Source organism: Oncorhynchus gorbuscha, linkage group LG12 (assembly GCF_021184085.1).
Source record: "Oncorhynchus gorbuscha isolate QuinsamMale2020 ecotype Even-year linkage group LG12, OgorEven_v1.0, whole genome shotgun sequence".
NCBI classification, from domain to species: Eukaryota; Metazoa; Chordata; class Actinopteri; order Salmoniformes; family Salmonidae; genus Oncorhynchus; species Oncorhynchus gorbuscha.
Window position 1 is genome coordinate 78,955,244 of NC_060184.1, and position 15,047 is coordinate 78,970,290.

Below are 15,047 nucleotides of genomic sequence, written 5' to 3' on the forward strand. Positions count from 1 at the left end.
TAAATCCATAGATTAGGGCCTAATGAATTTCTTTCAATTGACTGATTTCCTAATATGAACTGTAACTCAGCATAATCTTTTAAATTGTTGCATTTATATTTTAGGCTCCCAAGTGGCACAGAGGTCTAAGACCCTGCATCTCAGTGCTAGAGGCGTCACTACAGACCCTGGTTCAGCGGTCTAAGACACTGCATCTCAGTGCTAGAGGCGTCACTACAGACCCTGGTTCAGCGGTCTAAGACACTGTATCTCAGTGCTAGAGGCGTCACTACAGACCCTGGCTCAGCGGTCTAAGGCCCTGCATCTCAGTGCTAGAGGCGTCACTACAGACCCTGGTTCAGTGGTCTAAGACCCTGCATCTCAGTGCTAGAGGCGTCACTACAGACCCTGGTTCAGTGGTCTAAGGCACTGCTTCTCAGTGCTAGAGGCGTCACTACAGACCCTGGTTCAGTGGTCTAAGGCATCTCAGTGCTAGAGGCGTCACTACAGACCCTGGTTCAGCTGTCTAAGGCATCTCAGTGCTAGAGGCGTCACTACAGACCCTGGTTCAGAGGTCTAAGGCACTGCATCTCAGTGCTAGAGGAGTCACTACAGACCCTGGTTCAGCGGTCTAAGGCATCTCAGTGCTAGAGGCGTCACTACAGACCCTGGTTCAGCGGTCTAAGGCATCTCAGTGCTAGAGGCGTCACTACAGACCCTGGTTCAGCGGTCTAAGGCATCTCAGTGCTAGAGGCGTCACTACAGACCCTGGTTCAGCTGTCTAAGGCATCTCAGTGCTAGAGGCATCACTACAGACCCTGGTTCAGCGGTCTAAGGCATCTCAGTGCTAGAGGCGTCACTACAGACCCTGGTTCAGCGGTCTAAGGCATCTCAGTGCTAGAGGCGTCACTACAGACCCTGTTTCGATCCAGAGCTCTAAAAATAGTTGCCAACTGACAAAACCCAACATTGCCAAGATGTTTTATTTGCCAATTCATGTTCCGTTTTTTAATTTTAATAATGTGCACAATTAAAATTAATACAGTTTTAAATGAACACTTACACATGTTTAATAAACCAGACAGACTAGTGTGTGTTATGAAATTCATTTTAATAATCCACTGGTCACAACAGTTCAAATCTGATTTTCAAAGCCACCAAACCCTGTGCTGACCGAGGGGACATTTTACCAACATACAGTACAGTGCTAGCCAACTGACAGTGTCTATGAACCTCCTGGAAGTGCTTTATCTCCTTGGTTTTATTTATCACAAAAAAAAACAAAATGGTGTCCATTCGAAAACATTTTCTGTTATGCATTTTACTAAGTGCTCTTTGTTTGTGACATTTTCTTTGATTTCATCAAGGATGTGATATCAAAACCTTGTGTTTCTTCTCTTGGTGGAACCTGGAGAGAAAAACCCATAGAGAAGTGGATTTAGAAGTGGATTCATAGACCAACATCTCGAAATTACACATGCGTCCCACCAAACGGCACCCTAGTCTCCTTTTATGGTGCACTTTCGACAAACGTAGTGCACCATTAAGGGAATAGGGCCCATAGGGCTCTGGTCAAATGTAGTGCACTATTAAGGGAATAGGGTCCATAGGGCTCTGGTCAAATGTAGTGCACTATTAAGGGAATAGGGTCCATAGGACTCTGGTCAAATGTAGTGCACTATTAAGGGAATAGGGTCCATAGGGCTCTGGTCAAATGTAGTGCACTATTAAGGGAATAGGGTCCATAGGGCTCTGGTCAAACGTAGTGCACTATAAAGGGAATGGGGTCCATAGGGCTCTGGTCAAAAGTAGTGTACTATAAAGGGAATAGGGCCCCATTTGGGACGCCTCCTAATATAGTGAATAGTTGATAGTGAAACAAGAGCAGATAAAGGAAACCTTCTCCTCTGAAATCGTTGTGGCACCTCGTCGTCATTTTCCTCATCTCTGACTCTCTGGTATACCAGCGGCTTACACAGAGCTTTCCTCAGTGCTGGTCTCTCTGAAAACAAAATCGGGCCAGAACCATCAGACACTCACTCATAGAAAACACATTTGATCCATGCAACAGGGTTGGTATTCATACTGCGTGTCAGATTACGAGTCCCGGCAGTCCATTTCATTAGGATCTATTTATTTTACCTTTATTTAACTAGGTAAGTCAGTTAAGAACAAATTCTTATTTTCAATGACGGCCTGGGAACAGTGGGTTAACTGCCTGTTCAGGGGCAGAACGACAGATTTGTACGTTATCAGCTCGGGGGTTTGAACTTGCAACCTTCCGGTTACTAGTCCAACACTCTAACCACTAGGCTACGCTGCCGATCTATAAAGTTAAACTAAATTTACATTAGCATTCATACTCTAGTACGCTTTATAAATACGAGCACGGATATTTAGGACGACCGAAAGGATAATATCAATTAAATATATTGATGAGGGTTGGGTTATGGTACCTGGTCGTGGCAATGAGCTGTGTGGTTTCTGTCTAGGCTTGGCACCTCCCCTCTCCCATGTGCCCGGATCTGAAGTATTAACGCCGTCTCGGCACAGTCCATCTACAGCGGAGATAAGACAGAGCAAATGTATGGTAATGTGCGTCGGTAAGGAAATAGGGCGCCATTTTGGAAGCAAAGAAATGAAAATGTCCTTTACGTGTCCTGTGTTGCTTATCTCCAGTTCCGTGTCCACTCTCCCCCTCCACCACATGGCCTTCGTAATACTTCAGCTCTGATCCCACCAACACTGTCTCTGGTTCCTGCTCCTCGGGCCCAATAGCCTCTCTCCACTGGCCTCTCTTACAGCTGTGTTTGGGAGCATGTCGGATGTGTAGAGGGAGAGGCTGGGGTTTCTTGTGGACAGGGTGCTTCTTCACGACCACCCTACTGGGGTGCGTTCTCTCACAAGTCCTTACAGATCCGCGTTGTTCCTGCTCGACCAACTCGTCAGAGTCCCCGGCGGCGTACACCCTGGGGCTGTGATGAACTTTAACCCTGCTGCTCACCCCTACTCCTTTCAACAGGCTCGATCCACAGCAGACGCACATGAGCTTCTTGGACTGGGGACAGACTTCCTTGACCTCTGCCTCTCCGAGGTCTGCAGAGAACCTCCCCCTCGCGTAGACAGAACTGCCGGGAAACACATCCACGTCCTCAAGATCGGTGGAGAACATCTCGTCCCGGGACGAGAGCTCGTCCAGGGATGAACACAGGACACTGAGCCTCTCGTGAGCAGTCTGTGGCTGGCAGTAGTAGTGGTGGTGACGGGCTGGGGTGGAAGTAGCGAGAGAAGACAGAGAGGCCTGGAGGTCTTTACCAGCTCCAGCGTTGCTCTGCGGTGTAGAGACGCCCTTCTGCAGAGCGCTTGCTGTAAACACCTTGTCAATTTAAAATCAAAATGAAAAAAGTTTATTTGACAATACAGATACAAAATGAAATGCTTAACTTACAAGCTCTCCTCTCAAACAATTCAGCTATGAAAACCTATTCCATAGAAAGTATTGTATATAAAAAAATAAAAAAAAGAGTGACCTTGTCAAAGGGCAGACAGAGGATCTGGTAGGACAGGTCAACATCCAGTTCACACAGACTCCCATCTGGAACATCAAACGTTTCTCCTCCATGTTTCATGTGCTCTAAGACTTGCCAGTCAGAGGCTAAGGGTGATGGTAGTGACTGGGGGGAGAGCAGGTTGGAGCAGTGACTCTGAGGCCTCAGAAGTGCCTCAGTGGAGCTAGTACTGTCTGGATTGGCACTCCCCTCCTCTGCCTGGTTGTCTGGGTCTTCGGGTCTGGGGCTGTCGTCGGACTGCGAGGCGGCGGACAGGAGGCAAAGATTCTCAGAAGAACAGCTATGAAGACACTCTGCGTGATGCCGCGTGTCCTGGATATCCTCCTCCTGAACAGATGAGCTGTCCAATGGGGGCTCCTCGTCAGAGTCTACAGCCCAGCCCTCCTGAAGCCCCAGGTCTCCAAGGCTCCGACTCGAATCGCCGTCGTAGACCGCCGCTGTGGAGTCACTGATGCTGAACAACCTGGCCAGTGGAGACGACGATTGCAAACGGCTGCTTTCCAACTTACCATACGAGGCTCCACGACTACTGTGTCCGTCTCCCCCCACCTCACGTTTCCCTTCCTTATTCTCTGACGAGAAGATTCCGGAAGCTTGGGAAACAACTCCGGAATCAAGCTCTTTCTCAGAGCCCTGCTTCTCGTTGGTCTGGAGCTTGTTCAGAGCATCACTGGACTGGGTCTGAGCCTCTGAGCAGGCCACCTCTCTCTGGGCCTGAGCCTGGTGATGGTAAATGAACAAATTAAATAATGAATTCATTAATAAATCAAATGAATTGAATATATAAACATTTAAAATACATAAATTGTCTTATACATCTGAACACAATAATACATACACTGTAGTAGTGTTGTTGTTGCTGGTGGCGGAACATGGGGTCATGCACAGGAGGTGGGTGGAAACGAGGTGGGTCGTACATGCATCTGTAATCAACTGGATGCATGTGTGGAACAATGTACTGACCAGGATACTGCATGTATGGGTATGGGGACATGTATGAACTAGGACGTCCAAAAGGATAACTTCCTGTAGAGAACACATGGTTTCATCAAGACAATATGACCATGCAGTATTACACACACACATATATATATATATATATACACACATACATATATATATACACACACACACACATATATATATACACATATATATACACACATATATATACACATATATATACACATATACACATACATACATATATACACATATACATACACATACACATACACATACATACATATATAAAAAGTATTTAGAAAACCGTTCAAGTTAGTGGATTTGGTTATTTCAGACCACATCCACAGGTGTATAAAATTGAGCAAAAATCCATGCAATCTCCATAGACAAACATTGTCAGTAGAATGGCTGAAGAGCTCAGTGACTTTTCAATGTGGCACCGTCATAGGATGTCACCTTTTCCAACAAGTCAGTTCGTCAAATTTCTGCCCGACTAGAGCTGCCCCCCCCGGGCCAACTGTAAGTGCTGTTATTGTGAAGTGAAAACATCTAGGAGCAACAACGGCTCAGCCGCGAAGTGGTAGGCCACACAAGCTCACAGAACGGGACCGCCGACTGCTGAAGGTCTCTGGAAGCAACGTCACCACAATAACTGGTCATCTGGAGCGTCGTGAAATGGGTTTCCATGGTTTCCAGAGTAGTCACACACAAGCCCAATGCGCTACGCTAACCGTCTGGCTGGAATGGTATAAAGCTCGCCACCATTGAACTCTGGAGCAGTGGAGACGTGTTCTCTGGAGTGATGAATCACGCTTCACCATCTGGCAGTCCGACAGACTGATCTGGGTTTGGTGGATGCCAGGAGACTGTATAGTTTGGTAGAGGAGGAATAATGGTCTAGGGGCTGTTTTTCATGGTTCGGGCCCCTTCGTTCCAGTGAAGGGAAATCTTATTGCATACAATAACATTCTAGACGATTCTGAGCTTCCAACTTTGTGGTAACCGTTTGGGGAAGGCCCTTTCCTGTTCAGCATAACAATTCCCGTGTACAAAGCGAGGTCCATACAGAAATGGTTTGTCAAGATCGGTGTGGAAGAACTTGACTGGCCTGCAGAGTCCTCAACCCCATTGAATACCTTTGGGAGGAATTGGAACGCCGACTGCGAGCCAGGCCTAAATCTCCCAGTATCAGTGCCAGACCTCACTAATGCTTTTGTGGCTAAATGGAAGCAAGTCCCCACAGCAATGTTCCAACATCTAGTAGAAAACCTTCCCAGAAGAGTAGAGGCTGTTATATAACAGCAATGTTCCAACATCTAGTGGAAAGCCTTCCCAGAAGAGTGGAGGCTGTTATAGCAGCAATGTACCAACATCTAGTGGAAAGCATTCCCAGAAGAGTAGAGGCTGTCATAGCAGCAATGTTCCAACATCTAGTGGAAAGTCTTCCAAGAAGAGTAGAGGCTCTTATAGCAGCAATGTTCCAACATTTAGTGGAAAGCCTTCCCAGAAGAGTAGAGGCTGTTATAGCAGCAATGTTCCAACATCTAGTGGAAAGCCTTCCCAGAAGAGTAGAGGCTCTTATAGCAGCAATGTTCCAACATTTAGTGGAAAGCCTTCCCAGAAGAGTAGAGGCTGTTATAGCAGCAATGTTCCAACATCTAGTGGAAAGCCTTCCCAGAAGAGTAGAGGCTCTTATAGCAGCAATGTTCCAACATTTAGTGGAAAGCCTTCCCAGAAGAGTGGTGGCTGTTATAGCAGCAAAGGGGGGAAACTCCTCATAAATGCCCATGATCCTGGAATGAGATGTTGGACGAGCAGGTGTCCACATACTTTTGGTAACGTTGTGTATTTGCATCAATGAAAATCATCCACTGTAAACTACTCCATAATTCTGGTTTGAGAAATAAAGTGTATGACTCAAATGGTACCCTATTCCCTATTATAGTGAACTATGTGGCCCATAGGGCCCTGGTATAAAGTAGTGCACTACATAGGGATTAGGGTTCCATAGGGCCCTAGTATAAAGTAGTGCACTACATAGGGAATAGGGTTCCATAGGGCCCTGGTATAAAGTAGTGCACTACATAGGGAATAGGGTTCCATAGGGCCCTGGTATAAAGTAGTGCACTACATAGGGAATAGGGTTCCATAGGGCCCTGGTATAAAGTAGTGCACTACATAGAGAATAGGGTTCCATAGGGCCCTGGTATAAAGTAGTGCACTACATAGGGATTAGGGTTCCATAGGGCCCTGGTATAAAGTAGTGCACTACATAGGGATTAGGGTTCCATAGGGCCCTGGTATAAAGTAGTGCACTACATAGGGAATAGGGTTCCATTTGGGATACACATTCGTTAAAAACATGAGAAGTAGACCTACCTGAACCAGGTAAGGTATAGTGGTTATATGGGTTGTTGATATTTTGCCACTGATTATGATGATGATGATGATACATGTTGTAGTAAGGTTGAGAAGCCGGCTGAACATAGAAGAAGGGCCTCGGGTGATTCACCGGGCGCTGGTTGTGTTGATCGTTCTCCATCGACTGTGGCTGTTTGCTTCCTTCTATATAGAAAATACAATAAAATCTCTTTCACAAGATAGCCCTGTATACATTACAGTAACAGAACAAAACATACACGCGTATAAAACAATATAATTCAGCACACAATAACAAAAACATATTTAATCAAATAAATCACATTCAACTACTGTTATGAATAATCAGTGTGAATAAAAAAAAAAAAAAGGTTTAGATCATATCAGTTCATTCAGAGCGTTCAGACTCAGGCTACAGGAGGAGGCAACAGACCTGGGGCCGGGCTAGGCTACAGGAGGAGGCAACAGACCTGGGGCCGGGCTAGGCTACAGGAGGAGGCAACAGACCCGGGGCCGGGCTAGGCTACAGGAGGAGGCAACAGACCCGGGGCCGGGCTAGGCTACAGGAGGAGGCAACAGACCCGGGGCCGGGCTAGGCTACAGGAGGAGGCAACAGACCCGGGGCCGGGCTAGGCTACAGGAGGAGGCAACAGACCCGGGGCCGGGCTAGGCTACAGGAGGAGGCAACAGACCCGGGGCCGGGCTAGGCTAGGGAGGAGGCAACAGACCCGGGGCCGGGCTAGGCTACAGGAGGAGGCAACAGACCCGGGACCGGGCTAGGCTACAGGAGGAGGCAACAGACCTGGGGCCGGGCTACAGGAGGAGGCAACAGACCTGGGACCGGGCTACAGGAGGAGGCAACAGACCTGGGGCCGGGCTACAGGAGGAGGCAACAGACCTGGGGCCGGGCTACAGGAGGAGGCAACAGACCTGGGGCCGGGCTACAGGAGGAGGCAACAGACCTGGGGCCAGGCTACAGTGAAAGTAGCCGTGGAAAACCCTTCTAAGTTTGGTTTTCAGTGGTTAGCGTCGCCCACGGTTGGTTTCGAGTGAACTACAATTCCGACGAGGTGTTTTAACATTCAGAAACGTCAACAATCATCGCTTGCCAAACTTATTTGGAAACATATGCCGATATACCCCATATCTGTCAGTGGGACATTTTTCAAATAAGGGACAGTGCGACATTTACTGGAACGGATCAAAACAGGGGAGGGTTGTTGAACTTAAATATTTTTTTTTTCGGCACAGGAGAGGGTAGTGCATCCCCCCCCCCCCCGTTTACATTTGCTCTTTTGCAGGTTTCACTATGTCATTTCTTCCATCCTAGCCACATTCACTATGTCATTTCTTCCATCCTAGCCATATTCACTATGTCATTTCTTCCATCCTAGCCATATTCACTATGTCATTTCTTCCATCCTAGCCCAGACATCCTATGTCATTCCAGTCTGTCTATCCTGTCCTCTACTCACCATTCATAGTGACACTATAGTCTACCAGTCTGTCCATCCTGTCCTCTACTCACCATTCATAGTGACAATATAGTCTACCAGTCTATCCACCATTCATAGTGACAATAGTGCTAGGTCGATAGTTTGTCCAGATCTGCAATACGCTAACTAGCAAGCATAGCAAACATACATGCATTCAAAGCTGCATCAATTTTCAATATGAATCCACAAGAACCAATATGAATAGCTGATGGGCAGAGGAGAGGCCAGGTGGATCATTACGCATGAAAGAACAGTGAGGACATGAGACACCAGACTCAAAAAAATGTCCCCCTATTGATCTTGTTTAGGAACAATGCAATTCTCCGACCCAGACTAGCATTTAACGCCACAACACAATAAATAAATGCCTTATTGTTTAAGTACAAACGTCTACTTCAGGCTGCAGTGAAAACGTCCAATCCAAGCCCCTGTTTCCTTACGCACCAAGAACCTAACACTTTAATGTAGCCAAAATATTAATCATTGAACTTTCAAAATGTATTACATTTTGTGTGGCATAAACACAACCGGTCACAATGTTGTAACCTGATTAGGCCACCTCAAAAAGTATTCTGTAGACTTGCACACGTTTGTTCCCGAAATATAATTCCAACATCCTGAAAAATGGCTCGACATTAACCAGGATTCCATCAAAACTTTTTTTGTTTTGTTTTGTTTTGTTGCAAAGTACATGTCGTGACGTTGTTTTTTTGTTATCCGACATCATGGGAAAGGATGTCGTTTACTAAACTAGATGAAATAGGTTATGAACTTCAAAACGGTGGTGAAAGAGCACGGTGATGAGCTTGATGCTCCTTTCCAACAAATATCCAGGGTTTTATGCTGGTTTTATGCTGGTGACATTATGAGCGATACAATTGGCCGCCATTTGACAAATAATCTTGCACTTCTGTCCAAAATAATCTCAGCATGCGGGCTATACATTATCTGCAAGCTGTAGAGCGCATGTACCAACAGCAGAGGGGGAACATTCGCAACATTTTTTTTGTGACAAAACCATCAGTAGGCCTAGAGTTTAAAATGAGATTGGAAACCCATTTAAATGGGAATTCAACTGCAAAACGTATTTTTATGTGCACTACGTATATACGCACACAAGTCAATTTGATGGAAAGAACTGATGGGGGGGGGGGGGGTTATGCAGATTTTTAGAATATTGCCATGACAATCTGTCACCAATTGGATGAAAACCTAGCTATAGACACCCTAAAGAAGCGCAATCTTTGACCATTTGAATCAGCAGTAGTAGGGCAAAAAAAAAAAAAAAACATGCCTCCCTTGAGATCCCCAGGACAGAGTTTGGGGAGTGCTGCCCTAAGGACCGGTGCACTAGTCCAGTTTCTCCAATTATACCTGCACATCATGGTTCGCCAGCAGCCCCAAACATCCATTTTATTTAACTAGGCAAGTCAGTTAAGAACAAATTATTATTTACAATGACAGCCTACCGGGGAACAGTGGGTTAACTGCCTTGTTCAGAGGCAGAACGACAGATTTTATACCTGTCAGCTCGGGGATTAGATCCAGAAACCTTTCGGTTACTAGTCTAAAGCTCTAACCACTAGCCAAGCCTTCCATACTGGGCAGGGAGGAACGCCAAGCCTTCCATACTGGGCAGGGAGGAACGCCAAGCCTTCCATACTGGGCAGGGAGGAACGCCAAGCCTTCCATACTGGGCAGGGAGGAACGCCAAGCCTTCCATACTGGGCAGGGAGGAACGCCAAGCCTTCCATACTGGGCAGGGAGGAACGCCAAGCCTTCCATACTGGGCAGGGAGGAACGCCAAGCCTTCCATACTGGGCAGGGAGGAGGATACTGGGCCAAGCCTTCCATACTGGGCAGGGAGGATACTGGGCAGGGAGGAACGCCAAGCCTCCATACTGGGCAGGGAGGAACGCCAAGCCTTCCATACTGGGCAGGGAGGGATGTATTTTCTGTTTGTCAAGAATTGACATCGTCAATTTTTGTTGTTGAAGATATTGAAGTGCCCGAAGTTGATATGTTTTGTTTATTGGTTGTGTGGTGCATTGGCACAGAAACATTTGAGGAAATCTGATTGCATACATTTTATACAATTCCAAATATAGCAAATCTGATTTCCCCCTAGCTGACGATTGTCTGCAGACGGCTCTGATCCTACTGGAATGGAACCGGCACGGAGAAGTGAGGTCGTATCTGGTGGTCTGCAAACCCTCAACCTTCTGGCCTGTAGCCTCGCACGGCATTTACTGTGCCAAATAAAAACATGGTTTAGCATGTTGTGTCTATAAAACACAGGGTTGCTCCAGTGATGGTTATTTGTAGTCATGAACATTATTTTCGGGTCATTCTAAGCATGGCTTTTTCCCCTTGTTTTTTTACCAGTACAAGCGGAGGGCAATTTTTTTTTTTAGGACACCTTTGGTTGGACTAGCCCCACCCCCCCTCCAATAAAATGTCAAACTGTCCCTAAAAAAAGGCATTTTTGCACAGATCCGTACACTTCCTCCCCAGTTATGCTAACACAAAAGGTGTTTGGAGCACCCCAGATAACTAGTTAGCACAGGTGGCTGCCTAGATCTGCTGTAAATGTGCGCAGTAACATGAAGTTATGCCCATGTAGGAACTTTGAATCATAACACTGACCCGTTTCTTTTTTGTAAACAGGATAAATTACTTTGTAGTGTTGTGATTCGTGTTCCCACATGGGCATAACTCCATGTTACATCGCTTATTTCCATTAGTTTGGCATTTTATGTAAGATACTAAGCTTTCCAAACTTTCTGAACGACAGTAGGGTCTCTTAACATAATTTACCCGCCCAGATGTAACCGATCGTACATGGTCTCTAGATCAGCACAATCTAGGCTTGATGTGCATTTCCGGTAAAACACTCGTACTCCCAGTAGACCGGACAGTAAGCATCATCCATTCAGCATCATTTCTATCCTTAACTAGCTTTAAACTGTTCACTGATCCACACTCCAGTCCAGTTGGTGGCGGTAATGCACCTTAAAGTTGGTTGCCAACCGCCATAAAAATTCCCCAGAAATAAGAAACAGATGAGTTTTCGGTTTAATCTGTAAAAAATCATTGAACGGTCAGGGCGTTATCCGTGGCTCAATCTATTGAAGAGGAGTGAAATTGTTTTATTTAGTATAGTTTTTAAAAATGTAAAAACAACCATGTTTGCCAAGAAAAATTGCTTAGTAAGAACCTAGTTTGAATGACAGTAGAAAAGTGTTTCCAATTTGACATGGAGATGTAAAAATAGGCCCAATCTAATTTTCAGCTGTCATTTTGATAATCATTGGATATGTCAGAAAATGACGGTAGGCCCACTAACCACATTTCCCCTGGTCCAGTCTATTTAACTGTCAAGTGTTGTGAACGTTTAAATGTGTATACGTCTCACTGCAACTACCTTTAGTGCCTATCTTCTAGCATAGTGCACGGGAGCTAGATCTGCACACCTGGCCTGATGTGCATTCCTGGTAATAGGACAAGACGTCCCCTGTGCTGTGGACTGGCTCGTGCGTAAACCATCCTCCATTCGGGCTGCATCATTTTCTTCAACAGGCTTTAAAGGCGAGAAGTAAGGAAAAATTGCGTACTATTTTTTCTTCAGGAAACTGTTTTCCGCAAAGTTGTCTGAAAATACTAAAATGGTGTGAAATGGTTTCATAAAGAAAGTAAGCACATTTTCCATTAACACCTTTTGCCATTAACTCCTACAAAATATTCTCGTCTCCCTAAGGAAACGAAAATACACAATTAAAATACTAAATCCCCTGAAGATTTCCCCCAGCAGTTCACTTAATATTGGCTCTTCAACCCTATTACTCCTCAAATCTAATAGCAATCGCTCCCTTTCCCCTCACGTATTTATGAAACTGAAATAATGTGTGTTCCCCTGTCTGTCTCCTCTTGACAATGATTCACCAGGGAACTGCGTTTCTCTTTCTGCCCCCTGTACCCATAGGAATCACCTGCGTTACTCTTTCTGCCCCCCTGTACCCATAGGAATCACCTGCGTTACTCTTTCTGCCCCCTGTACCCATAGGAATCACCTGCCCGTTCTGCCCCCCTGTACCCATAGGAATCACCTGCGTTACTCTTTCTGCCCCCTGTACCCATAGGAATCACCTGCGTTACTCGTTCAGCCCCCCTGTACCCATAGGAATCACCTGCGTTACTCTTTCTTCCCCCTGTACCCATAGGAATCACCTGCTCGTTCTGCCCCCTGTACCCATAGGAATCACCTGCCCGTTCTGCCCCCTGTACCCATAGGAATCACCTGCCCGTTCTGCCCCCTGTACCCATAGGAATCACCTGCCCGTTCTGCCCCCTGTACCCATAGGAATCACCTGCCGAGCTCGTTCTGCCCCCTGTACCCATAGGAATCACCTGCCGAGCTCGTTCTGCCCCCTGTACCCATAGGAATCACCTGAGTTACTCGTTCTGCCCCCTGTACCCATAGGAATCACCTGAGTTACTCTTTCTACCCCCTGTACCCATAGGAATCACCTGTGTTACTCTTTCTGCCCCCCTGTACCCATAGGAATCACCTGCGTTACTCTTTCTGCCCCCTGTACCCATAGGAATCACCTGCCCGTTCTGCCCCCTGTACCCATAGGAATCACCTGCCGAGCTCGTTCTGCCCCCTGTACCCATAGGAATCACCTGCGTTACTCGTTCTGCCCCCTGTACCCATAGGAATCACCTGCGTTACTCTTTCTGCCCCCTGTACCCATAGGAATCACCTGTGTTACTCTTTCTGCCCCCTGTACCCATAGGAATCACCTGCCTTGAGGCACCTACTATTGCTGTTCTTACTCCATCATTCAAAGTTTCTACATCTGCATTGAGATAAACCTGAGACAGATGCTGTTCACTCAACTCCTGAAACTGACCCCATTCCGCTTTCCCAGATATCCTACTCCTCAATCCATTGCCTACTAAAATCTTCCACCATCCTACAGTACACATGATAGGATAGGTGACAACTACCCCATGTAGATTCCTCCTAAACCAACCAACTACATCTGCCTGCCATTGAAGTGTAGATCAGATCAAGACCCAGAGCAGATTAATATCCACTTACTGGGTCAAACCCAGTTCCCCGGCCATCATTAAGACTCACAAGCCTTTTCTCATCCAGTGGTTCCTCCAACACTTACATCAGTCCATAACCCTCTCCCCAGAGAGCATACTGTGAGCATTAAAATCCCAACACCATGTTACACGTCTCCTATCTTGACCTTCTACATTCTTAAGAACCATCAACCCCGTGTCTCTTACACAGGTTGTAAAAGTTCACTATTAACATATCCCCCCCTCTCTCCCAACCACACATCTTCTAGAAATACACTCCTGTTCAACCCCCTTTCCCACACGCCTACATGGGATCCCCCTCATTTATTTGTTTATTATTTCACCCCTTTTTTCTACATTTCACCAACATTTTCTTCCAAAAGAGGGCACCATTTCCCATAAAGAGACAGTGGAAGATGGACGGAAGGGGATTTGATTAAGATGCCCCTGGTTGAACCGGGCTATATCCCGTCAATGTGACGGATGACGGCGAGGGAGGCGCACCCTGCTCACCTTTAATGGTAATCTACAACGCTTGGTCATATCGTCAACAAGGCAGCATGATGCATCGTTCAGAAACAAACATCTCCTTTCCCTAACATATATGATAGAACTTTTTAACTCGTTTTCATTGCGAAGGCAGATAAAGCGTTTATCACAAGCATTACTTCTACATGTGAAAACACTGAAATGTACTCATTGTTTAGCCCATTATTGGACTATAAGGAGCCTAAAATTACTCCTTAGTCCATGAAGTCCAAAGAATTTACATGTTATGTTTAAAGTGAGAATTGGCTTTGGAAGAACAACATTCTCCCATCTAAACGTGAATCTTTTCCCAAATACGGTATGGTTTCTAAAAACATAAACCCGTCTACATTCATATCACATCAAAATAATTCCACAAATGTAAAACATACACTTACTGTACACTGTTTTAAAATGTTCTAACACAGTTGCAGCCAACAGTATTTCCCGTGATAAATTTGTGGCGTTTGTCTTCCGTTTACATACAGGTGTTCAGAGACGCCGACAGCTAATTAGCACAGATAGTCCACCCTGTCTTCAGTAAACAAGCCTTGTAACATGGAAATATGGCCGTGTGGAAACTCTAACCCTATTAAAAGGTGTATCTATTTATCCTTTAAAAAAAGAAAGTTGTAATTATTTCTCACAGATATGAAAAAGAAGGTCCGTAATGCTTCCAAACCCACGCAAGTGATGCGTGATAAATGTTCAGACTCTTAACAAAGCTCCCCGCTACAGAGCATCTTATAGAGACTCTTATTTGTAATATCATAGAACAGAAAGTCATGATCAATGGCAACTCATTGTATGCACGCATGACTGTAAGTAGCTTTGGGATAGAATGATCTGCTAAATGGCATAAATATATTATTATTACTCCCTACCCCACGTGTTTAGCCTACATAACTTGTTGTTAACCGACTTTGTTGTCGGCCAGAACAGTGACAAGGGGTTCCGGCAGGCAGCCCGGTTTCAAATCGAACGCAATTAACGCTACTCCTGAGCATTTATAAAATCCCTTGGCTGAGAGTCTTTG

The 15,047-nt window shown here is 45.7% G+C and overlaps 1 protein-coding gene across 2 annotated transcripts; it reads right to left on the minus strand.

Annotated features, from left to right (window-relative positions):
- Positions 1-1,073: 1,073 nt before the first annotated feature.
- On the minus strand, positions 1,074-14,572 carry LOC123990301 (bucky ball-like). 2 transcript variants are annotated; one of them, XM_046290894.1, is made up of 9 exons: positions 14,410-14,572; positions 6,894-7,079; positions 4,387-4,574; positions 4,058-4,268; positions 3,510-3,985; positions 2,635-3,355; positions 2,436-2,537; positions 1,879-1,981; positions 1,074-1,387 (listed from the first exon to the last, which is right to left on the minus strand). In XM_046290894.1, the coding sequence occupies exons 2-9, from the start codon at positions 7,054-7,056 to the stop codon at positions 1,342-1,344; spliced, it is 2,010 nt and encodes a 669-aa protein (XP_046146850.1). In that variant the 5' UTR covers positions 7,057-7,079; positions 14,410-14,572; the 3' UTR covers positions 1,074-1,341. The 2 variants fall into 2 exon arrangements, with proteins under 2 accessions (XP_046146850.1, XP_046146849.1); XM_046290893.1 differs by having other exon boundaries at positions 3,510-4,268.
- Positions 14,573-15,047: the final 475 nt, after the last annotated feature.

What these genes read in the sequence shown, in the direction of transcription:
- LOC123990301 (XM_046290893.1), bottom strand. Translation starts at nt 7,056, where the DNA reads ATGGAGAACGATCAACACAACCAGCGCCCGGTGAATCACCCGAGGCCC. An exon ending in AGATAAGCAACACAGGACAC is followed by an intron (nt 2,538 to 2,634) that starts GTAAAGGACATT and finishes TCTCCGCTGTAG; the next exon opens with ATGGACTGTGCCGAGACGGC. An exon ending in CAGCTCATTGCCACGACCAG is followed by an intron (nt 1,982 to 2,435) that starts GTACCATAACCC and finishes TTTTGTTTTCAG; the next exon opens with AGAGACCAGCACTGAGGAAA.